At 46.6% G+C, this 23,128-nt stretch overlaps 1 protein-coding gene across 1 annotated transcript; it reads left to right on the top strand.

The window, feature by feature from the left end:
• Positions 1-8,518: 8,518 nt before the first annotated feature.
• polr2a (RNA polymerase II subunit A) lies at positions 8,519-23,044 on the top strand. The gene is made up of 28 exons (XM_076159764.1): positions 8,519-8,841; positions 9,598-9,730; positions 9,834-9,970; positions 10,082-10,255; positions 10,390-10,671; positions 10,797-10,958; positions 11,136-11,356; positions 13,069-13,201; positions 13,304-13,428; positions 13,870-14,080; positions 14,198-14,407; positions 14,554-14,722; positions 14,856-15,154; positions 15,279-15,501; positions 15,581-15,764; positions 15,863-16,034; positions 16,147-16,252; positions 16,693-16,898; positions 16,987-17,250; positions 17,337-17,544; positions 17,630-17,730; positions 17,817-17,921; positions 18,020-18,202; positions 18,295-18,498; positions 18,606-18,792; positions 18,914-19,027; positions 19,142-19,291; positions 19,378-23,044. The coding sequence occupies exons 1-28, from the start codon at positions 8,755-8,757 to the stop codon at positions 20,526-20,528; spliced, it is 5,901 nt and encodes a 1,966-aa protein (XP_076015879.1). The 5' UTR covers positions 8,519-8,754; the 3' UTR covers positions 20,529-23,044.
• Positions 23,045-23,128: the final 84 nt, after the last annotated feature.

Genomic DNA, 23,128 nt, shown 5'->3' with positions numbered 1-23,128 from the left:
AAATTTGGCGGTATTTTACGAGAAATACCTCATGTCAGCGTCCCGACTAAGGCTTGAGGGTGTGTGTGCGTGTCCAGGACGATCTCTCCACCTCTGAGAGCGCATTTATCCCCTTCAGAGTATCTCTGCTAATATCTCTGAGCGTCTGAGTGTGGAGGTGTTTTGTTTTGTCTTCCAGCAAAATCAAAATTAATATCCCCTTATCTGTGATCTGTCCTCCGCAGCAAACGGCAAGTCATAAAAAATAACCGTCCTGCCCCAGTAGTCACGACCAGACGAAGTCCCGCTGCAGCAGTTTGTCTATCGGATGGGCGATGAAGAACTCCTGTAATTACAATCACTTGTCTATCAGGAACGTGGTAATCTCACACGCTCCCCTCCCTGAAAGCTGCAATAATTAATTTTCCTGTATTCCAGATAATAGTCAGTCACTGAAGGCCCTGTCTGTGTTGTTCTCTTGTTGGGTCTGCTGTTTTGTTCTGGCCAACGCTATTGCTCGCTCCTTATAAATCTAAATCCTGCACGTTTCTTGTCCTGTAGACTAGAGTCACGTTTTTGCCCGTTGCGTACGTGACCGGGCCTTTGTGGTGAACCCGGCCTGCAAACCCGTAACGGCATACAAAATGTCTGCATGTCAGTGGAACAGCACTTTACCATCCATTAAAGATTTAGTATGAATTGGCAAGTTCAACATTGCAGCGTCTTTTGCCTGCAAGACTGCACTGAGGGCTTACAACCCTTTAATATAGGATATATAAACGAGGAGTAAACGTCCACCAAATTGTGCCGTTAAGTTCAGGGCGCTGGGACCAGAGGCGGTAGTTATAACACCAGACTGCTCTCTCATCAGGGTATCAAATGGCGGAAGTTGGGTGTCAGCACCTGACGTCGTGACAGGCCTGCTGTCGTGCTTCACATCCCCCAGGCCGGCGGGTGAACCATAACAAGCGTGTTTGCGTGAGCAGCGAGACACCGCTGAGTCACACAGACCGTCCCGGCGGAAACAGAGGAGCTGAAACACTAAAAAAAGCCATCAGCTGCACACGAGAGACGTACAGTTGGCGTGCATTGTGAGCTGTTTGATATGCGCGACTGCTGGTGAAAATATAGCCGTGCGCTTGGAAGGAAGGAAGGAAAGAGGGAAAAAAGTAAAAGGAGAGGAGAGGAGGAAGAGAGGGTTAGGAGTGTGGACGTTGCCAAAGGAGACTGGAAAGGATATGTGGAAAATCATCTGGGAGGGGTGCCTGATATGGCGGAGGGGGGTGGAGGTGGAGGGAGAGAGAGAGAGAGAGAGAGAGAGAGAGGGCGGCTGGTTTTTCCACTGCCAGAGAGAGGGAACGGCTAAATCAAATTAATTAGCTCCTTCATCTCCAGGCAGCTACTCAGGCATGCCGTACTGGCGAGGAGCGACGGTCGCAGGGAGAGGGGGGGAGACAGGGTGTGTGTGAGTGTGTGTGTGTAGGCATAAGAGAAAGCGAGATAGGACGTGGTGGAGGGGTGGAGGGGTGAAATGCCTGCTGCGTGTGTGTGTGTGCGTGTGTGCGTCTGTGTGTGTGTCATTCAGGAGGACGGGCAGAGGAGAGGAGGGGGTGCATAATTCTGTGATAAGCACGAGGGTTGTTTTGCTGGAGCCGCTGCTCAGGCGTGAGGAGGAGAAGGAGGAGGAGGAGGAGGAGGAGGAGGAGGAGGAAGTGGCTGCATGCTGGCTGACGCTGTGCGCTGCTGCACTTCGGCTCGACGGTGCTTCCTGCTTGGAGACGGCCCGTCTTTAAAGGCCACTGTAAACAACTGCATGTATGCGCCGCTCTTTAAAAAGCACACACGCTTGCTGGGTGGGGGGTGGGGTGGGGGGGGGGGTAGAAGTAATTCTGTGGTCAGAAATACAACACTAGTAATCACAATGGCAAAAGAGAAGAAAAGGAGTCAAAAATGGGGTCCAGTGAGAAAGAGAGCGAGGCAGATGGTCAGAGGCGAGGGCAGCGTGCCAGGAGGAAACACAACAACAGCACAGCAAAGAGACTGACCACAAAAAAGTGAGAAAACGAGCCGGGGGTGAACCACTACAGACGGCGTGCGTCCGTCTGCCACGACTTTTTGTGCAAAACACAGAGATGAAGGAAACGGAGAGCGGGATGTGGGGAGACGACACAACAAAGGAGAGGGGGCGGGGAGCCTGGGGTGTAACAGTGAGGTTCAGACGTTTAAAGACTGAAAAACAATGAAGGTTCCCGGAAAGGTTTGCAAATATCTAGGTGCCAGGGGTCAAAGCTATAGGAGATGAGAGCAGGACGCCGCCGTGCAGCACAGCGGCCTCAGGCCTCAGACTTGGCCGCCTCGCGAGAGTCCCAGATTAGCACAAAGCCGATTGCCACGGGAGGTAGGATCAGGCGCAATTAATTTGGCACCCGTAGTTCCAGGAAGAGGCCTTGAGAAGCGTAAAGCTCCTGCGCAACTTTGCCGACTCCTCCTGGAGTCAAGAGCTCTGCGACGGCCAAGGCAACATTCCTGCAAATGTCGGCTGTTTCCTCCAAACCCAGCCACCTAAAGCGCATTTCCACGTGAGGGAGAGTTTGAGAGTTTGGCGGGATCAATGGAGCGCACGGACGATATAAGGAAAGATGAAGATATTTTGCTGGGGCAGGCGTCAGCCAAAACAAACACTAAAAGAACAGGACATTCACTCTGCGGACAGAAGTGGGCCAGCTTGTTCCAATGGGCTCTCGGAGAACGCATGCCTCTGACCCTGCGTCATCCGTTTTTATTACTAAACATCCCAGTGCATAATTTAAGGGAAAACACGTCCTTAAACTGCACGTTTGCCTAATCCTGTAACAATGGCTTTAATTAGTGTTCAAAACTAAGAGTTTCTGTGAATTTAACATGAGTAGGTGCCGCAAACCTGATTCACAAACTTTAATAAGGCCCATAAATGAGCTTTTATGGTCAGCAGAGATGTTTTATTCAAATACAATTATCACCGGCTGTGGTTTTTAGTTTCTGTGGGAAGATTTCCTGCTCTAATAAACAATAATTAAAATGTCTCATTATGAATTCTACAAAGTACTATTCTGGCTTGCGCTTTCATCCCAGGACATAACGCAAGCTGCAAGTTACTACGACTTGTAAAGTAAAGGGTTTGAGGTTGGTTGGCTACTTTGTTGCACAGCAACAAACATTTTGAGTGTAAATCTGAATGTAATCCTGTGCGTCTGCACGATCCCTCCCTCCCTCCCTCTCTCCCTCCTAACTCGCCTTGCTGCCTGCACATCCCCTCGCTCATCACCAGCCTTGTACTCGCCTGAACACACTCACTGTCAGGCACTGACATCATCGGGCAAGAGCTCCCCCTGGATACACAAACCCTCAGCCCCTTCCAGGAATGAACGCTTGTCAGAAAAACAAATGTTGCAGGATGGAAAACAACGAAGTAAAACCAGGAGATCCCAAACTACTCAATATGATGTATTAAGGTAAAAGCACAAGAATATTAACTATGAAGTTTGCCTGTGGTCAGACACTCTCTAACAGAGCCAACCACTGTTACTATCAGGCTGCCACAGCCGCCAGCGCTACTTCCTAAAAGAGAGCAATACTAATGACCAACAAAGTGATGCCATTGAACCGCAAAGGGGTGTCATCCAAGAAACAGGACAACAATGATGTCATCCAATCAGTTTATTGGACGGCATTGGAAGCAACACAGTTTTTTGACCGCAGATTAGAAGGTATATTTGAATGTATAATGTTTAATGTAACTTCCTATTTTCTAATTCAAAGGAAGTTACTTTGTATTTTGCGCAAGACTGCTTGTTACCCAACAAGTGACAAATCTGGAGGAGCAGTTACATTCAGTCAAAAAAGTTGAAACTGAGTGTGTGAAAGAAACATGTTTATTATATGATATTGAGAAAAGGGAACATGAACCTTTGAAGTGTTTCCAGTGACAACAAAGCGGATAATCCTTAGGGGTATTCCCCAAGACAAGATGGCTGATGAACTGGAAAACAAAACCACGGATGCAATGAAGGAACGTAAATTGGGAGCTCTTAAAGGTTAGAATGATTGATGTAGATCTGCTTATTGGGCAAAGATGATGTAGAACACCTTTGCACCTGCTTGAGACAGACTGCAGCTACACAAGATGTGCAAACACCACCAGAAGAGTACAACCCGCATGATACTGTTAGATTGACTGACAGTGTTTTCGCAGATTGGTTCCCACCGCAGACACACCCGCTTAAGTGGATCTCAAAAGAGCCACACATCGACAGCATCATAAGCGCTGTCAACACGCACAAAACTAGAGGCGGAACGTGTGGACCTGCTCGAATGTGCTGCAGCACTGAAGGCAAAGCTGGGAGAAGCTACCTTAAAGCAACAGGGGCCCGCTTTAAGGAAACAGCCGGTCATGAAGGAGCCAGAATCAAGGCTAAGAAAGAAGACATTGAGTGAGTTGATGACCGCATTATTTGAAATCAGCACAAAATTAAAAGGATTACAAGATGGGTGGAGGATCAGCACGCCAAAATGTGTTGCACTTCAACGTACCACCAGCAGTATCATCAGTGCCGTACCCCCAAACACGGTCAGCGATTCAATCAGACCTTTTCACGTGGCTACAGGTGCAGTACCCCCATGTACTGGGACCACCGGTGGTTCAACCAGATGCTCAAGCCAACTGTGGCAATAGCGTTATGGAGTTACTTGTAAAATAACAGAAGCAATACCAGCTGCCAACAATAGACATTCCTGTGTTTGGGGGCAACACACTGCAAAACCAATCCTTTATCGAGCGCTCTAACTCTCAGTAGATCAGAGGACGAAAATCTGGACAAATTGCACTGCATGGGACAGAGCAGTGAACCCCAAGAGCTGGTTACACTGAAACAGAGTGAGAGTTATTGGTATTTCATTATGTATACATGTGACATCATTGTTGTAATCTTTATGGCTACAACAATGATGTCATCCAAAATCAGTGTTACGACAATATCACATTTATACCTTATGAAATACCAATCACCTTTCTCTGGCTCTGACAGATCCATGGCCAACATGTGGCACCTATTTTCAGTCAAGATCAGGCTGCCAAAGCAATTCAGTCTATCTTTGAGACCCAGGTGAAGTTTACGGGCCAAAGGATTGTTAATTTAAACACTTCCTACATCTAGACAGAGTGCAGTTTCTCCTTTTTACCTGCAGAGGTAAAGGTTAGCCACCAAAGGTCTATTTAGTAAAGAAAGACAACAAAAATTGTGAATTGTTCCAGCTTTTTTACATGAAAAATATAAGCAACTACAGACATTCAGATGAAAATCCTGGTTTTCTGTGGTTACTTATGTTTTTAATTTCTGACCTTGATTGGAGAACAACGGTACTTTTTCTTTTCTTTTCTTTATCACTACTTGCAAATGTGACAGAAACACATTTCCTTTCTAGTGAAGTTACATGTCATGCATTTTATAAGTGAACTGAAAGCAGTCCAGTACTCACAGACGCTCTCAGGGTTCATCCGTCTTCTCATCCCTGAGAATAACGAGTGAATTGGTAAGTTCTGTCTTTGATACGGAATCAAATCTCCGTGTAAATGTATCCTTAAGCAATGCAATAACGATATACGTTCATAACTTCTCGTGGTCTGCCAGATCTGTGCACTACCCGCATTCGGCCAGGAGAGGACGCACAGTTGGCGGGTCGCTGGGATTCACTTCCGCACTGAAGTGGTTGCGCAATAGTTTTGCAATGCTGCGCAGTCTCATTAAGAGCCAGACGAGGGCGCCAACTGGTCAATAATGATTTCATTGTATAGTCATGGTATTGCATGGCACATGGTGAACAATGTGATTTACTGTCACATTCTTTCTTGCGTTTAAACCTGTCGAGCATATTGCATTTTTCATTTCATCCCCCCCAAAAAGACAACGCGAGTTATGCAAAACAGAAGGTCCAACTCTGTAAGGATACTGCAGATGTGGCACCTATCTCTGCTTCAGGGCTTGATCCATTCCTTTAGCTGGACCTAGCAAAAGAAGATGAGGGCAAAGTGGCATGTTCATGCTGATAGCTCCACAGAAATTAGCAGTCTACTAAATTATAGTCATTAAAATGTCACATACACACACAATGTATATGGGAAGAATTGTTGCAGCTTCACTTCAAAAGAACACATCCCCAGTTAACATTGGTTCAAGCATCTTTATTTAAAACAAACAAGTAACAATAACAATGTTTTATTCAACAGTCCATACAGTGAATAATGACCCGTCTCCACTGGACAACAAGAGGTAGAGCATTAATGTTCACTCCCTTCCCCTGTATGAAAGCAATATGCATATTATGGTCAAGGGAAACACACTGAAGCACCTCACACACACGCACCAGACAGTACTGGATAGATACAATGGGACGTTGTGTCTCTCAAAGACCCCACATTGTGACAGGGTTCATGTAATCAACGCTGCTCTACAGCTCTATGTTCCTCTCCCTTCCCTTGGAGACAACTAATGGAGTTAACCTGATCAATCTATTGTGTAACCAGCTCACGGCATTTCCGAGTAAAAAGAAACTAGACGAACGCATTAACTCAACACCTAACATTTGAGCAAAACGATATAAAGTTGCAAATTGCACTACAGCTTCCGTCATGTTCAACACAATAGTGGCGGAATGTACAGGTTCTGTTAACCAAAAAGTCTTATCCTCACCAAAACACATACGAGACAACGCAGTTAGCTGCAAAATGGCTTCGACGCTTCCCATCAACGAGGAATCGATGATGGTGTACCGGCAAACTAACTTCTCGGTAGTTTAACTATCCTGCCATGACTTATGCTGAAGCACGATACTATCAATTTCATTCTTCTTCTAACAGAGTTCACTGTGTTTTACACATTACACCGTTGGCTAGCTCGGCAAGTTATCCGACAGGAGTATTCCAGACTCCATCTTTCTTGTTCACAACAAGAACCCTTACAGCCAGGCACCGCCATGTTGAGCGCTTATTGAGCCCAACTATGCTAACAGCATTACGATTATTTTAAACCCATCCACGTAAACACAACACAACAGATGATAAATACTGACCCATCAACAATATACACGATCACATCCCACTGCAGACTCAATATCGAACCTTAAATAAAAACCGAGGTTTTAATCTCAATTTCAAAATATAGCGATATTTAGCTAACATAACATTTGACTCGTTGCTTCAACGAAAACGTAAAACCGCCCAATCTGCCAATTAGAACGAATAGTTAACATCTTATGCCGTCAAAACGTGTAAGATTCTTAATAACCACTTACATGTATAAAACATCAGGTAAAAATACCACCGTAGACGGCAAACTACATACCCCTTATTAAATGAAGAAGCTCGCCAGTTGTGCTATGGCGGTAGATATGAACGTTTATACTCAGGTACATAAATATATACTACAAGTGTTATTAACATATCGGCAAATATAAGTTACCAGTTGTGTATTTTGTTACAAAGGTACCGAATTGTGTTGCTATGTTAGCTGCCAAGTCAAGGCATTGACTTTCGAAACATGGCCTAAAGCAAAGCGTTACGATTTAACAAAAAAACATTTAAATTCTAACAACATATTTGACGCGTTAGCTAGTATAAATACCATGCATGGCATATTAACATAGAAACGGTAAAATACATATATATTAAACGACAATTCATCCCTTAAGGCTTTCCCCGGACTTTCCTGATGGTCATACGGAAATTAGAGTCCACAGACGGGTCGTCACTCGCAGGCGAGTCCGAGGATTGCAGCAAAGTCCCGGAAAAACAAATGTGTCGTGACTGCAAAACCAAGCAATCGACATATAGTGGCGCGAGTTTGAAAAATAATCCATACAAGCACGATTAGAGTAGAAAACATAAAGTAAAACGACTATTTTCCTCAGTTTCCTCGTCGGTCTGAACAGGCCTCAACCCTGAGCTTCTTTTCTTAGAGCCCAGGCTGATCCAGAGCGCGACGAAGGGGAGAACAGAGATTTTTTTTATTTTTGCTTTGAGGGATGAAAGTCACATCGGACACACTCGGTAAATGTCGGAAAAGGGTGGGTTTTGTGTAAATTATTACAAGTATCTTTATATCTTCGTGCTCGTTGGTCAGCCCCTTTCCTTGTATTTAATATTTATAAATGATGGGCCAATCAACGGAAGCTAAACTGAATATACATACTTTTCATGCAAAAGCAGAACGCAATGCCTGCCCGCTTCAAATCAACCCAATAGGAACGAGCTAAGATAAAATCAAAGCCCGCCTTACAGTTCTGATTCGTTGAAAAACATTACGTGCGCTCTCATTGGTAGAACGTCTGATGGATTTAATTATTCATGTGCCTGTCCTTTATGGCCAATGACTGTTTCACTGTGGAGCTCCATGTCCCACCTCCAGACTAGTCAGCCCCTGTTTTTTGGAGGTTGAAACCCCGTAGCCGTCACCCAGTCTATATAAACAAACGTAGGACCCTGATTCTCTCAGAAGCGCTCAGAGCGCGCCACAGTGTAGACTTAAAAAAGGGAGGGCAGTAGTCGGCAGATAGAATACTTGGGACCAAACTAGAAGTAATTTGGTTCTTGAGATAATTGACAACATAGGTCCTTGGGATATCGCTTTCGGAGACTTTCCGGTCACCGGTGGCGGTCTGGAAGAGTCCTGGTGGCATATTTCAGGCTGTTCCTGCTCACAAAGCGGCGTGCCGAGGGAGGACGCGTCTCTTTGAATAGACAGGATGCACGGACCGCCCTCCGGCGACAGCGCATGCCCATTGCGCCTCATCAAGAGAGTTCAATTCGGCATCATCAGCCCAGATGAGCTTGTAGGTTTTCTTTCGGGGAGTGGGGTTTTTATTGATTTAAATTCATCTCACACGTAAATCTTACATATTTTGCCTGATCTAGTAGTATACTATACGTGGCAAAGACATAATTCTGTATACAACTGATAATGCACGCAGTTAGCCTAGCCATGCTAAGCTAACTGCTATCTGGCCGTAGCTTGAGCTAACAAGTAACGGCATGTTGCAGGAAGTTCGAAAAACTTTAAAGCACACCATATTCAAGACGTACAGGGCTATCACATGAATTAAACCCCATTTTGATTTATGCAATGTAACCCGAGCCCTTTCTGTACGAGGCGTTTTTAAGTAGTTTGTAGCCAACTGTGATGTTTCGTTTACCACCCTTTTCCCTCTGTCGTTGTACAAAGTGGCTAACTCGTTCAATAAATAAATAAAAGGTAACTTTAAATAAAGAGAGCTATGCATGTTTTTTTCTCAAACGATATCGAATACAACATTACATATTCGGAAAATAGTAAATCCAAGATTTCTGGTGAAATATCAGAAGAGAAGCTAACGAAGTACTCGAGTTCATGTGGACAAAGGGTTGCCTGTGTTTTTCACTCTTTCAGAATCTGTTGATACATTTTAGGCATTGATGGGTTATAGACGTTTCATTTATCTATATATTGTGTGTGTGTGTATATATAGATAGATAGATAGTTATAAAGATGATTAAGAAAATGTGTTCTCTCAACTGATGGGTGTTTAAATATATGGTGGTTATCCTTCTAGAAACGGATGTCTGTCACAGAGGGGGGGATCAAGTACCCCGAGACGACGGAAGGAGGGCGACCTAAACTCGGCGGCCTTATGGACCCGAGACAAGGGGTCATAGAACGGACTGGAAGGTGCCAAACATGCGCAGGTATGCATCATTGTGTTTTAAGCAAAAATATATGCGTATACATTACAAACTGAACGTCGCCATCCTATCAGCTTTTTTTAATTCAACATTGTTCTTCCCTCAGGCAATATGACGGAATGCCCAGGACACTTCGGCCACATAGAACTGGCAAAGCCAGTTTTCCATGTCGGCTTCGTCACAAAGATCATGAAGGTTCTGCGATGTGTCTGCTTCTTCTGCTCCAAGCTTTTGGTGGATTCGGTGAGCACATGCACTCAGTTGATGTCGCCATAGCAACAATAATCCAGCTGTATTTTACATTTCACATACAATCTTTCTGATGGCTTTCTTGTTTGATCTTATTGTCTTTAGAATAATCCCAAGATCAAAGATATCCTTGGAAAATCTAAAGGACAGCCTAGAAAGCGTTTGACACACGTGTACGAGTTGTGCAAAGGGAAAAATATCTGTGAAGGAGGGGAGGAGATGGACAACAAATTTGGAATGGAGCAGCAGGAGACAGAAGAGGACATTAGCAAGGAGAAGGTATGTCATCAGTTTGGATGTCATCAGTTTGTTTTTGTCATGCACTTCACCCATGTCAGTACACGGCTCCCATTCAGTGCCAGACTCTCGTTTCCTTTATCAATTTGTCTCACACTTAACTTCTGTGTCACCAGGGCCATGGTGGATGTGGTCGCTATCAGCCACGTATTCGACGCTCTGGCTTGGAGCTGTATGCCGAGTGGAAGCACGTTAACGAGGACTCCCAGGAGAAAAAGATCCTGTTGAGCCCCGAGCGTGTGCATGAGATCTTCAAGCGCATTTCAGATGAGGAGGACGTCATCTTGGGCATGGACCCTAAGTTTGCCCGGCCTGAATGGATGATTGTAACTGTGCTGCCTGTGCCGCCGTTGGCTGTCAGACCTGCTGTAGTAATGCAGGGTTCTGCTCGCAACCAGGTATGAATATAATGTTGTGTTATGGAACTGTAATGACACCTCTAAATGTGTGAAAATCTGTGTAAATCTAATATTTAATCAGTTGAACTAACCTGACAATGGTGATACAAATCTTCTCTCTGTAGGATGACTTGACTCACAAGCTTGCGGACATCGTCAAGATCAACAACCAGCTGAGAAGAAACGAGCAGAGCGGGGCCGCGGCTCACGTCATCGCTGAGGATGTCAAGCTGCTTCAGTTTCACGTAGCCACCATGGTGGACAATGAATTGCCTGGCCTGCCGAGGGTAAGCATCTACTGCGGCTTGCCTGATGGAGAGCAAACAGAAACTTGTAATCCCAACACAGTGTTTGCCATTATTCCTCAGACTCAGCAATGTCCCCCAGGTTTTACAGTTTCTTGTGTTTAACCTTATTGTATCTTAGTTTTGTGTTGACTTAATCCCGATTGCTTTGTTTCCTAGGCAATGCAAAAGTCTGGTCGTCCCCTGAAATCCATCAAACAGCGTCTAAAGGGAAAGGAGGGGCGAGTCAGAGGCAATCTGATGGGAAAGCGTGTCGACTTCTCTGCTCGAACTGTCATCACCCCTGACCCCAACCTGCAGATCGACCAAGTGGGCGTGCCGCGGTCCATTGCAGCCAATATGACTTTCCCAGAAATCGTCACTCCCTTCAATATTGACAGGTACAATATGACGTTTTGCTGATTTACATTTGTTTAAGTGTGTAGTTAAATTCTGTCACAAGAGCCAAATACATACAGCGTCTAAAGGGAAAGGAGATATTTTAAACTATATCTAGTAAACAAATATATACTAGGTATACTAATGTATGCGTAAAGCATCGTTGTAACTCTGTTGGTTTAGATGGAATCACCTTTGTAAACTGGATGGCATCATTGTTGCATATTTGTTTACTGGGTGACATCATGTTAGTTTGACTAGCAAAGCACCGGAATCTTCAGGTAAACACTTCAATTTGACCCGCCACGTTTCAATGCGCAATCACATCAACTGCCTCTAAACATCTGGGGGCAGAAAATCACGGCAAATATCACGTGATAGTTTATATGTGGGGTTTAAAAAGGCGGGTGATGGATCACTATCTATAAAGCCCTTTTCAATAACTTTCAGTAACACCCACACTGATGGTGGGGCCATACCATGCAAGGCGCCAACCTGCAGACAGTAGTTTACATATGTAAAACAGTGTGACAGTGAAGCACATGATTAATCAATAATGCAGGCTACGCAATACATTACGCAATACATTACAATACAAAATGTTAGGTGGCAAATAAGTAAATACAAATGACAGGAAATTAAAATACACACATCTCATACAATAAGTATAATAAACATATTGGCTATGACATGGTGAGGCATAAAACTGCATACACCTCCTGATGCGCAGAGCATCACATGTATAAACTCCATGTATGTAATAATTAATGCAAATCCTCAATCTACCACCCACCGACAATAAAAATAATAATAAATAAAAGAACCAAGTGGTACGCAAGAAAAATAATCGCTTGTGTGCGTTCCTGCATGAAAACTATTAAGAGGATCAGGTTTTGGACGCGCTGCATGCAACACATGTAACCAACTGCTGCAATTCTAAGTCTTGCCAGCAGATGGCAACATTGAGGGAGAGGTTGCCAAATGGTTTTAAATGTTTCGAAAACCAAATTATCGGAAGTGTTGAGACGCTTTAAAGCCTCAGAATTGCCTCCGCTACCCACGGGAGACTTTCTCGTGGCGGCTTCTTGTACTAGTGGCAGTCATGGAGACGGTTGTAGGAAAGGTGCTCAGTGCGCATTTCCACAGAAACATCTAACACACATGCTCCAGTTTTTTTTTTTTATCTCTCCTGTAACATCTCATCCCTGGTATTCACCACTAACCCCAGCCTCGTGTTGTACAGAAGTGCCATTAACGTTGGGCCGTGATTGTTACCTGGAGGAGTTTCGTTCATTCGTTCACACACTTGCTGGCGATGGCGGTTGCCTAGTCTTCTATAGAAAAGTTCTCAAATTGATGCATGTGTTCTAACTGTGACATCATTCACGCTGTCATTTACAACTGACATTTATAGTTTTCAAAGTAGTGTGTGTTTGTGTCAACTGTGACATCATTTGTATTGTCATTAGATCTGTTACGTTCTTGATTTCTATACCGTATGGTGATGACATCTCCGAATGAACACAGTTGCGTTTGTGTACGTCAAGTCAACGAGCGCCGTTTCGCCAATCGCCCCCAAACTTGCCAGAAACGTTATAGGGAGCTTTTCCATTTAATTTACGTAAAATGAGCTGTTTTGTTTTTTATGTGTGTTACCAAATTATAGTACTGGGAGACATTAATGGAGTTTTCACCACTCAAATTACTTCACTAGATTACAAGAGCTCGTGCGAAGAGGCAACAGCCAGTACCCTGGAGCCAAATACATCATCCGGGACAATGGAGACAGAATTGACCTGCGGTTCCACCCGAAACCCAGCGATCTCCATCTGCAGATTGGATACAAGGTAAGATTACAGTCATGACAACTGCCTATAGAACCACACATGTTACCAAGAATGTGAATGGAAGATGATGTTTTTCTGAGTTCCTGTTCTGTCTTCATTTAGGTGGAAAGACACATGTGTGATGGTGACATCGTCATCTTCAACCGACAGCCCACACTACATAAAATGTCCATGATGGGGCACAGGGTTCGGATTCTTCCCTGGTCCACATTCCGACTCAACCTCAGGTATCAGATTAAAACCAGACCTTGATGCTTTCCTCAAACAGGCAAAGTGTAATTATTCAGAGGGTGCTCCTCTCAGTGTGCATGGGTGTGTACTTAACAGTGTGTACCTAGCCATGGGTTGGTGGCATCAGGGAAGTACCTAGAATTCCAGTGGAATTTCCTTAAGCTTACTAAAGCTCTAGCAGCAGTAAGCAAATCAGAACGTGACGTAACAGTCAGGTAATAAGTATTGCCATGATTTAATGGGAATTGTTCATCTTTGTCAATTGCTCTTTCACGAATCTTATTTGACAAATTTTCATCACAATCATGTTTGAAAAACGGAAAAATATTGTATCACAACTGTGCAAGTTCTATACTGATTGTCAGTCAGTTCCAAACTGCAGTGAGGGATTGTTATTGATCAGTAGTGTTGATTTAACATCAACCCTCTCCCTCCAGTGTGACCACCCCATACAATGCTGACTTTGATGGGGATGAGATGAACCTCCACCTGCCTCAGTCCCTCGAGACGAGGGCAGAGATCCAGGAGCTCGCCATGGTGCCGCGTATGATCGTCACACCACAGTCCAACAGACCCGTTATGGGAATTGTGCAGGACACCCTCACAGCTGTGCGCAAATTTACCAAAAGAGATGTCTTCTTAGAGAGGGTGAGTAATGGCCATCTCAGATTTTTCACTTTAAATTGAACTTTATACAGTGCAGTATGAAAACACAAATGCAATACTCAATTCCTCTACACTCATTCCTCCTCCTCCTTACCACAGGGTGAGGTGATGAACCTTCTCATGTTCCTATCCACGTGGGATGGCAAAATGCCTCAGCCTGCCATTCTCAAGCCGCGTCCTCTGTGGACAGGCAAGCAGGTCTTCAGTCTCATCATTCCTGGACACATCAATGTCATCCGCACACACAGCACCCACCCGGACGAGGAGGACAGCGGGCCTTACAAACACATCTCACCTGGGGACACAAAGGTACAACAGTCACTCGATATTAACAAGACAATCTGAGAGAAATGGAATTCTGGAATGGGATGTTTGTCATCGCTGCTGTAAAGGCACTGTATATATTTGACATTTAAATCAAATGTCTAATAACATTCCATTTTTATAAAATATAGGTCATCGTGGAGAATGGGGAGCTGATCATGGGGATCCTGTGTAAGAAGTCTCTGGGAACCTCAGCTGGCTCTCTGGTCCACATCTCCTACCTGGAAATGGGCCATGACATCACCAGACTCTTCTACTCTAACATTCAGACTGTGGTCAACAACTGGCTGCTCATTGAGGGTGAGGAATCGGGGAAATGAATGTAACTGGGGTGCGACGTTGAGGTGTGCTTAACTGTAAAGCTGCAAGCTGAAGTCTATTCACCACATTTCAGTTGAGTTAAATGCTCATTTTACATTTGCTTTTCGTTCAGGTCATTCCATCGGTATCGGTGACTCCATTGCTGATGCCAAGACATACCTTGACATTCAGAATACCATCAAGAAAGCCAAACAGGATGTGATAGAAGTCATTGAGAAAGCCCACAACAACGAACTGGAGCCGACCCCTGGTAACACACTGAGGCAGACCTTTGAGAACCAGGTCAACCGTATCCTCAACGATGCCCGTGACAAAACGGGTTCGTCCGCTCAGAAATCTCTGTCAGAGTACAACAACTTCAAGTCCATGGTGGTGGCCGGTTCTAAGGGCTCAAAGATTAACATCTCACAGGTAAGAGGTGGCTGGAATACAGGCCAAAGGGCATTTTCTGCTCATCTACTAAAAAGTTTAAGAGAATGACGCCACCTAGAATCGGCCCTGTAACGTTAACATCTCATCCCTGCTCCTAATTCAGGTTATTGCTGTGGTGGGGCAACAGAACGTTGAGGGTAAACGGATTCCCTTTGGCTTCAAACATCGCACACTGCCACACTTCATCAAGGATGATTACGGTCCTGAGAGTAGAGGCTTTGTGGAGAATTCGTACCTGGCCGGCTTGACGCCGACAGAGTTCTTCTTCCACGCCATGGGAGGCAGAGAGGGACTTATCGACACAGCCGTCAAGACTGCTGAGACTGGTAAGTTGAGATGGGAATCTGGCAGGAAAGGGACCAACAGAAGAAGGAAAGGAATCAAAAATGTGTCCCCTCTCACCAGGTTACATCCAGCGACGTCTGATCAAGTCCATGGAGTCGGTGATGGTGAAGTACGATGGCACAGTGCGTAACTCCATCAACCAGGTGGTACAGTTGCGGTACGGTGAAGATGGACTGGCAGGAGAGAATGTGGAGTTCCAGAACCTGGCAACTCTTAAACCCTCCAACAAGGCCTTTGAAAAGAAGTAAGATGTGCACATGCACCTCATCAGAGGTATTTGGCAAAGCTATTGCCTCAGTCTGTAATCAAAGGCTCACCTCTCCTCTCCACTAACCCGTCCAGGTTTAGGTTCGATTGCACCAATGACCGAGCACTGAGGCGCACGCTGCAGGAAGACGTGGTCAAAGATGTTCTGACCAACGCCCACGTGCAGAGTGCATTGGAGAGGGAGTTTGAAAAGATGAAGGAGGACAGGGAGGTCCTCCGAGCCATTTTCCCCACTGGAGACAGTAAGGTGTGTGAGCGCACGTCTTTGTTCTCACATTACAAAATACAAGAAGTGCTCAGGTGCTGGTATTCTTCTGTTTGGTTGATTAATTGTCAAACATCCATACATTCCTCCGTAGGTTGTGCTGCCGTGCAATCTGGCAAGAATGATCTGGAACGCCCAGAAGATCTTCCGAATCAACGCTCGCATCCCCACAGATCTCAATCCTCTGAGAGTGGTTGAGGGTAAGCTGAGACACGACAAACCTCAATGAACAAAGATGATGATGATGATGACGATGAAAGATTACGCACTTGGCAGCCAATTTTGGAGGAAGCATAAATTGTAACCAATGAGTAAAAGTGAACGTACTGCTCGGTTCTACCATATTTTTAGTCATGCGATGTTGACAAATGGCTCGCCGTAGAACTACAAGGTTGTGATTCGGCCTCAGATGCTACCTACAGCTAAATAAAGCCGCCTGGTGGATCCATGCCAGTTACATAATGACACAATCTCGGTGCTAGTAAAACTGTCCTAGAGGGAATAATTAAGAAGAAGAAGAAGAGGCTGATCAGGTTTTCCGCGCTGTACGCTTAAGTAAAACTACATCACGAGGCTTAAGTCATTTCTCTGCGTGAACACAATGTGTAACCCTCAATATTTTGCTACTTCTGTCTTTTAGGTGTTCAAGACCTTAGCAAGAAGCTGGTGATTGTGAATGGCGAAGACCCGCTGAGTAAGCAGGCGCAGCAGAACGCCACCCTGCTCTTCAACATCCACCTGCGCTCCACGCTGTGCTCCAAGCGCATGACGGAGGAGTTTCGCCTTTCCACAGAGGCTTTCGACTGGCTGCTAGGAGAGATTGAGACCAAATTCAACCAGTCCATCGTAAGTGTTGGTGAAAACGTCATTAACCTCATCCAGCAGGGAATCCCACGCTTTCCCACTGATCCCGTGTTTTTCTCGTCCTTTCCAGGCTCACCCGGGTGAAATGGTGGGTGCTCTCGCCGCTCAGTCACTGGGAGAGCCCGCCACCCAGATGACGCTCAACACTTTCCACTACGCCGGTGTCTCGGCCAAGAACGTAACCCTGGGTGTGCCTCGTCTCAAGGAGTTGATCAACATCTCCAAGAGGCCCAAGACGCCATCGCTGACCGTTTTCCTGCTGGGCCAGGCAGCACGCGACGCTGAGAGAGCCAAGGACATCCTCTGTCGACTGGAGCACACCACACTACGCAAGGTGAATGAAAGAGCGCTCTGCACAAGTCTATGAAGCTCTTAAAGAGATAACTGAAACGGTGAATTAAAGCAAACCCTTTATCTCAGGTGACGGCCAACACTGCCATCTACTACGACCCCAACCCCCAAAACACAGTGGTGGCAGAAGACCAGGAGTGGGTGAACGCGTACTACGAGATGCCAGACTTTGATGTGACGCGCATTTCCCCTTGGCTGCTGCGTATCGAGCTCGACCGCAAGCACATGACTGATCGCAAGCTGACTATGGAGCAGATTGCAGAGAAGATCAATGCAGGTGCGTCGGCGATACATAATTGCTCATTCGGAGCTTTGCCACAAACTGTGCCCTTCCGTAACTCTGCCTTTGTTCACTCGCCAAGGTTTCGGAGACGATCTGAACTGCATCTTCAACGACGACAACGCTGAGAAACTTGTTCTGCGGATCAGGATCATGAACAGTGATGAGAACAAGTTCCAAGAGGTGAGCAGTAACATCCTGACTTAAACACTTATCACACTCCACAGAGGATTTTCATCAACATAATGACTCCATTTGTCTTTGTTTAGGATGAGGAGGTGGTGGATAAAATGGATGACGACGTGTTCCTGAGGTGCATCGAGTCCAACATGCTGACAGACATGACGCTACAAGGCATAGAGCAGATCAGCAAGGTAAAAAATCAGCTTGTACTCGGTCGATTCTTATTCACCTGCAGTAGTTAAACCTCACACACGTACAGTACAAGTCGGTGATCAAACTCCTCCTGCAGGTGTACATGCACTTGCCGCAGACGGACAATAAGAAAAAGATCATCATCACAGAAGAGGGTGAGTTCAAGGCGCTGCAGGAGTGGATCCTTGAGACGGATGGAGTGAGCCTGATGAGGGTCCTCAGTGAGAAGGACGTCGACCCCGTCCGGACCACATCCAACGACATTGTGGAGATCTTCACGGTAAAGAAAATTGCCCGTGCAGAGTAGACGAGCACGCTTCTGATGTGCTTGACAAAATATCACACGGTTCTTCCTCCTCTTGCGTGGTGTAGGTGCTGGGAATTGAAGCTGTGCGCAAGGCTCTGGAGAGGGAGCTGTACCACGTCATCTCCTTTGACGGCTCCTATGTCAACTACCGCCACTTGGCCCTGCTTTGTGACACCATGACGTGCCGAGGCCACCTGATGGCCATCACTCGTCACGGCATCAACCGGCAAGACACGGGGCCGCTCATGAAGTGCTCCTTTGAGGAGACGGTGAGAGAACGATCAGTTACTCAAATGACCTCAGGCGACGCCCTCAGATTGGGCTGCTGCCCTTTCCACATTCTGACAGGTCTCACCCTCTCGCATTCTGTCTACAGGTGGACGTGTTGATGGAGGCGTCGTCCCATGGTGAAAGTGACCCCATGAAGGGTGTGTCAGAGAACATCATGCTGGGCCAGCTCGCCCCCGCAGGCACAGGTTGCTTTGACCTGCTGCTGGATGCCGAGAAGTGTAAATACGGCATGGAGATCCCGACCAACATACCGGGCATCAGTGTGGCTGGACGTAAGTGGGCAACTAATTGGTAGACAGAAGTAGATCCACTGCCATCTGTAATTTAGAGAGTAGTATAATTAGGACGTTTCATCAGAGTAATGATGTCGGTTGCTGTCCATGTTATTTGCAGCCACTGGAATGTTCTTTGGCTCAGCTCCTAGTCCTTTGAGCGGCATGTCGCCTGCCATGACCCCATGGAACACCGGCGCCACTCCAGCATACGGCGCGTGGTCCCCCAGTGTTGGTGAGTTCATGCTGAGAGTTCCTCGAGGCCACCAGCAGTGCAATCACAACCTTTTGAAATTTCTTTGACCATATTTTCCCGCTTCATTGAGGTTTGTTTTTGTTTTTCCTGCAGGAAGCGGCATGACCCCAGGGGCAGCAGGTTTCTCCCCCAGTGCAGCATCGGATGCGAGCGGCTTCTCTCCAGGTTACTCCCCCGCCTGGTCCCCCACGCCTGGATCTCCTGGGTCTCCAGGTCCTGCCAGCCCCTACATCCCCTCTCCAGGTGAGATGGAGCACAAAACGTTTCTCCTGGCCGGTGACTTGTTGGAGATTTTCTCGGCTTTAACATTTGCCCGTTTCACTCCTCAGGTGGAGCCATGTCGCCCAACTACTCGCCCACCTCCCCAGCCTACGAGCCTCGTTCCCCCGGTGGCTACACCCCACAGAGCCCGGGCTACTCCCCAACATCGCCCTCATACTCCCCCACATCCCCCTCTTACTCCCCTACCAGCCCCAACTACAGCCCCACGTCTCCCTCCTACTCTCCCACTTCGCCCAGTTACTCCCCGACCTCCCCCTCCTACTCCCCGACTTCTCCATCTTACTCCCCGACATCTCCATCTTACTCCCCCACCTCCCCGTCTTACTCTCCCACCTCGCCCTCCTACTCCCCCACCTCGCCCAGCTACAGCCCGACGTCGCCGAGCTACAGTCCGACGTCGCCCAGCTACTCACCCACCTCCCCGTCTTACTCCCCCACCTCGCCCTCCTACTCTCCAACCTCCCCATCCTACTCTCCAACCTCTCCGTCCTACTCCCCCACGTCCCCTTCCTACTCGCCCACGAGCCCGAGCTACAGCCCCACTTCGCCGAATTACACGCCCACCTCGCCCAGCTACTCTCCCACCTCCCCCTCCTACTCCCCCACATCGCCGTCTTACTCCCCGACCTCGCCGAACTACACCCCGACGAGCCCCAACTACTCCCCGACTTCTCCTTCTTACTCCCCTACCTCTCCTTCCTACTCCCCCTCCAGTCCACGTTACACCCCGCAGTCGCCCACTTACACGCCCAGCTCGCCTTCCTACAGCCCCAGCTCCCCCTCCTATTCCCCCACCTCTCCCAAATATACCCCCACCTCACCCTCGTACAGCCCCAGCTCTCCAGAGTACACCCCCACCTCTCCCAAATACTCGCCCACGTCGCCAAAGTACTCCCCTACGTCACCCAAGTATTCCCCCACCTCTCCCACCTACTCCCCGACGACTCCCAAATACAGCCCCACCTCGCCCACCTACTCTCCCACCTCTCCTACCTACACCCCCACCAGCCCCAAATACTCGCCCACCTCCCCCACTTACTCCCCCACCTCGCCCAAGTATTCGCCTACATCCCCCACCTACTCGCCCACCAGTCCTAAAGGCTCCACTTACAGCCCCACCTCCCCCGGGTACAGCCCCACCTCGCCCACATACAGCCCGGCTATCAGCCCAGATGACAGCGACGAGGAGAACAACTGATGCGCTGCGGAGAAGAAGGGGAGGTAGCTGAGGTGGAAGAGGAGGAGGCACCACTGCTCTCCCCCTGCCCGCATGTTGGACAACTGAAGGACCGCAGCTTTAACCAGCTGGAGGTGGTTTTGCTTCCCGTGGCAGCTAAGCAAAGCCACAGGCGTTCCACTTGTGATTTATTTTTACTTTTTCTCTTATGGGGAAATCCTTGCGTTGGGACCTTTGTAACCCCAGTCTTGACCATCTGAGGGAGTGTGTCCCCCTTCACCTTCCCCCCCCCCCAAAAAAATATATAGTTAATACTATTATAAGTGAAAGACTTGAACTGTTTAGCCTGAAGGAAAAAGGCTGCCTTTTGGAATTCACAGTAGTTTTTTAATTTTCACACGGGGTGTTCGTAGTGTAGACCTGAGAGGAACAAGAAGGAGAGGAAGATGTGGTGAAATCATCAGGGCATTTAAAATGTCCCAGTTTATTTTATACTTTACTGCATCCAGTCTCTCTCTCTCTCTCTCTCTCTCTCTCTCTCTCTCTCTCCCATGCTGAATCTGAGCGTTGGAGTTACTGTATAGCTGTTTTGGAAAGCTACCACGTTGCCAAAAGCCTTTAGAAAAGCAAAGTCGATTGTGTTGATCACTAAAGTTCATAAGGTCACAAAGGAAAAACTTCATTTACTGCATAATTCACTGAGGTGTAACTGAAAGACCTTTTGTTGCTTTTGTCAAAATAGTTTGTTGCCTATTTTTGGGGGGAGAATTCCGTGGCTGAAGACAGAGCTTAGTTGTTTTAGTTTGTCCAGTTGATTGTTTCTTCGCGAGCGTAGAAGAAGGACGATGTTGAGGGGACCGGAGAGAGAAACTGGCGTGCAGGGAGTTCCCACTCTGCCCGTCGTCACTACATACTGAACGCGTATGTACCCACCGCCCTCCCCTCGCCGCCCCCCCCCCCCAAAGACAAACCTGAAAGATGTCACGAAACACCCACCAGCATCCTCTTTGTCCTCGACCATTTTGGAGACTTGTGCAACAAAAGCAAAAAAAAAAAAAAATTACTTTTCCAGATCATATTTTTTCCTGTGCGACTGGGAATTTAAAGATTTATAATGAGAAAATGCTGTCAGAATGATTATTCTATGTTTGAATTGTGATTCTAGGAGGAGATGTGGCACGTGTGGATGAGGGATAATAGTTTGTTATGGCTGCTTTTGTCACTGTCTGCACAAGTAGCAACTGTTAATACGTTTTAACCAAACTTTAGGTTGAAGTTTTTGAATCCCCGCCACTTCTTATTAATCCTTGATGACTCATTTCCGATAGTCGCCATGTACACGCCTTTTCACTTCATTTGGACTCGCTATTCGATTTATTTAAGGAGAGAAACTTAACATTTAATCAGTGTGAATACAAATAGAAGCAAACTTAAGTTGTTTTTTTTCCCCACTCTCGTTTGCTTTTTGGTGACGTTGTGCACCTGTTTGCAGGAGGTTCGCTTTGTGTTCATGTACTGTGGATGAAGGGGCCGGGGACGGAGGGGAGTGTTTAGTTTTTTGTGCTCTACACGCCCTTGATGCGAGACTGCCTGCTCTTTTCACTCGTAGTTGTGCATAGAAAAGGTTTAGTGCTCAGCAGTGATTTCAGTCGTGTTCCTGAAAGCCAGAGGGCCGCACCACCTCTGTCCTCCTGTTGGCCAGTTTATCCTTTTTCACATCAGAGTGGAACATATTTTCTTTTAATCAGAGATGGTCCAAAGAAGCATAACTTTTGGCCTCTCCTTACCCACTACATTAGTGTGGACAGATTTAACTATTTAAGGTGCTCTCTCACACGACTTAGGCCTAGTTGACTATTTTAAGGGGGAAGATGTGTTTGCCTGATTGGAATAGTTTTTCCTTCCCCTCCTCGTTCCATTTGATGACATCTTGACACTATTCCTGAATTTGTTGGACTAGCTGGGTCTCCTCCCTCTCCCCTCTTCATCCACAAGTGATCCTCATTTCTCAATTCAGTGTTCTTTTTTTTTTTTCTACCAGTATGTACCTGTGACTGGGGGAATCGTGGGGAGGGAGGGGAGTGTGTGATGTGACTGGGAGTCCCTGAAGAGATCCCGTACAAGATCTCGGAACGTCTGAACAAGATTTGAGCCTTTCAGACAAACCGGATTTGGTCACTTCACTTGAAGGAGATGTTATGGTGGACATCAACACTTTCCACAAGTCCCAGGCAGCGATGTCATTTGTCCACTATTCCCCCCATCCAATCCTGCTCGTCTTAACTGCGCCCGTCCATGTCGGTTGAGCACGTCGGGACTCCCAGGTTGATTGAGTGAGTCTGAATCCGCGTGTGTGAACCGTGTGTGCGGTTAGTGTTCGTCTGAGACAGGGTTTCAAGCTGATGAAAGACTTCATGTGTCTGGGCAAAGGAAGGTTTAACTTAAATTGCCACTGTATAGAAATCAATATCTCATTCTCTGTATCTTTGTTCTGTCTGTTTTTGACTTGGAAAAAAATGAATAAAAGTTTTACTACATGTTGGTGTTTTGATTTGATGTCGGTGAACTAACAGCTGCTGAAATGAACATCGATTATTAACACTATTGATCAGTTTGAGGGA

This window comes from Genypterus blacodes, unplaced genomic scaffold (assembly GCF_046128005.1).
Source record: "Genypterus blacodes isolate CSIRO-AG114 ecotype Tasmania unplaced genomic scaffold, CSIRO-AGI_Gbla_v1 ptg000011l_1, whole genome shotgun sequence".
Taxonomy (NCBI): Eukaryota; Metazoa; Chordata; class Actinopteri; order Ophidiiformes; family Ophidiidae; genus Genypterus; species Genypterus blacodes.
The sequence above is the reverse complement of the archived record's forward strand: the minus strand, read 5'-3'. Positions and strand labels throughout refer to the sequence as shown.

Excerpts from the sequence above, each read along its gene's own strand:
- polr2a (XM_076159764.1), top strand. The coding sequence starts at position 8,755 with ATGCACGGACCGCCCTCCGGCGACAGCGCATGCCCATTGCGCCTCATC. Across the intron at positions 10,959-11,135 it reads AATTGCCTGGCCTGCCGAGG|GCAATGCAAAAGTCTGGTCG; the intron begins GTAAGCATCTAC and ends TTTGTTTCCTAG. Across the intron at positions 14,723-14,855 it reads CAACTGGCTGCTCATTGAGG|GTCATTCCATCGGTATCGGT; the intron begins GTGAGGAATCGG and ends CTTTTCGTTCAG.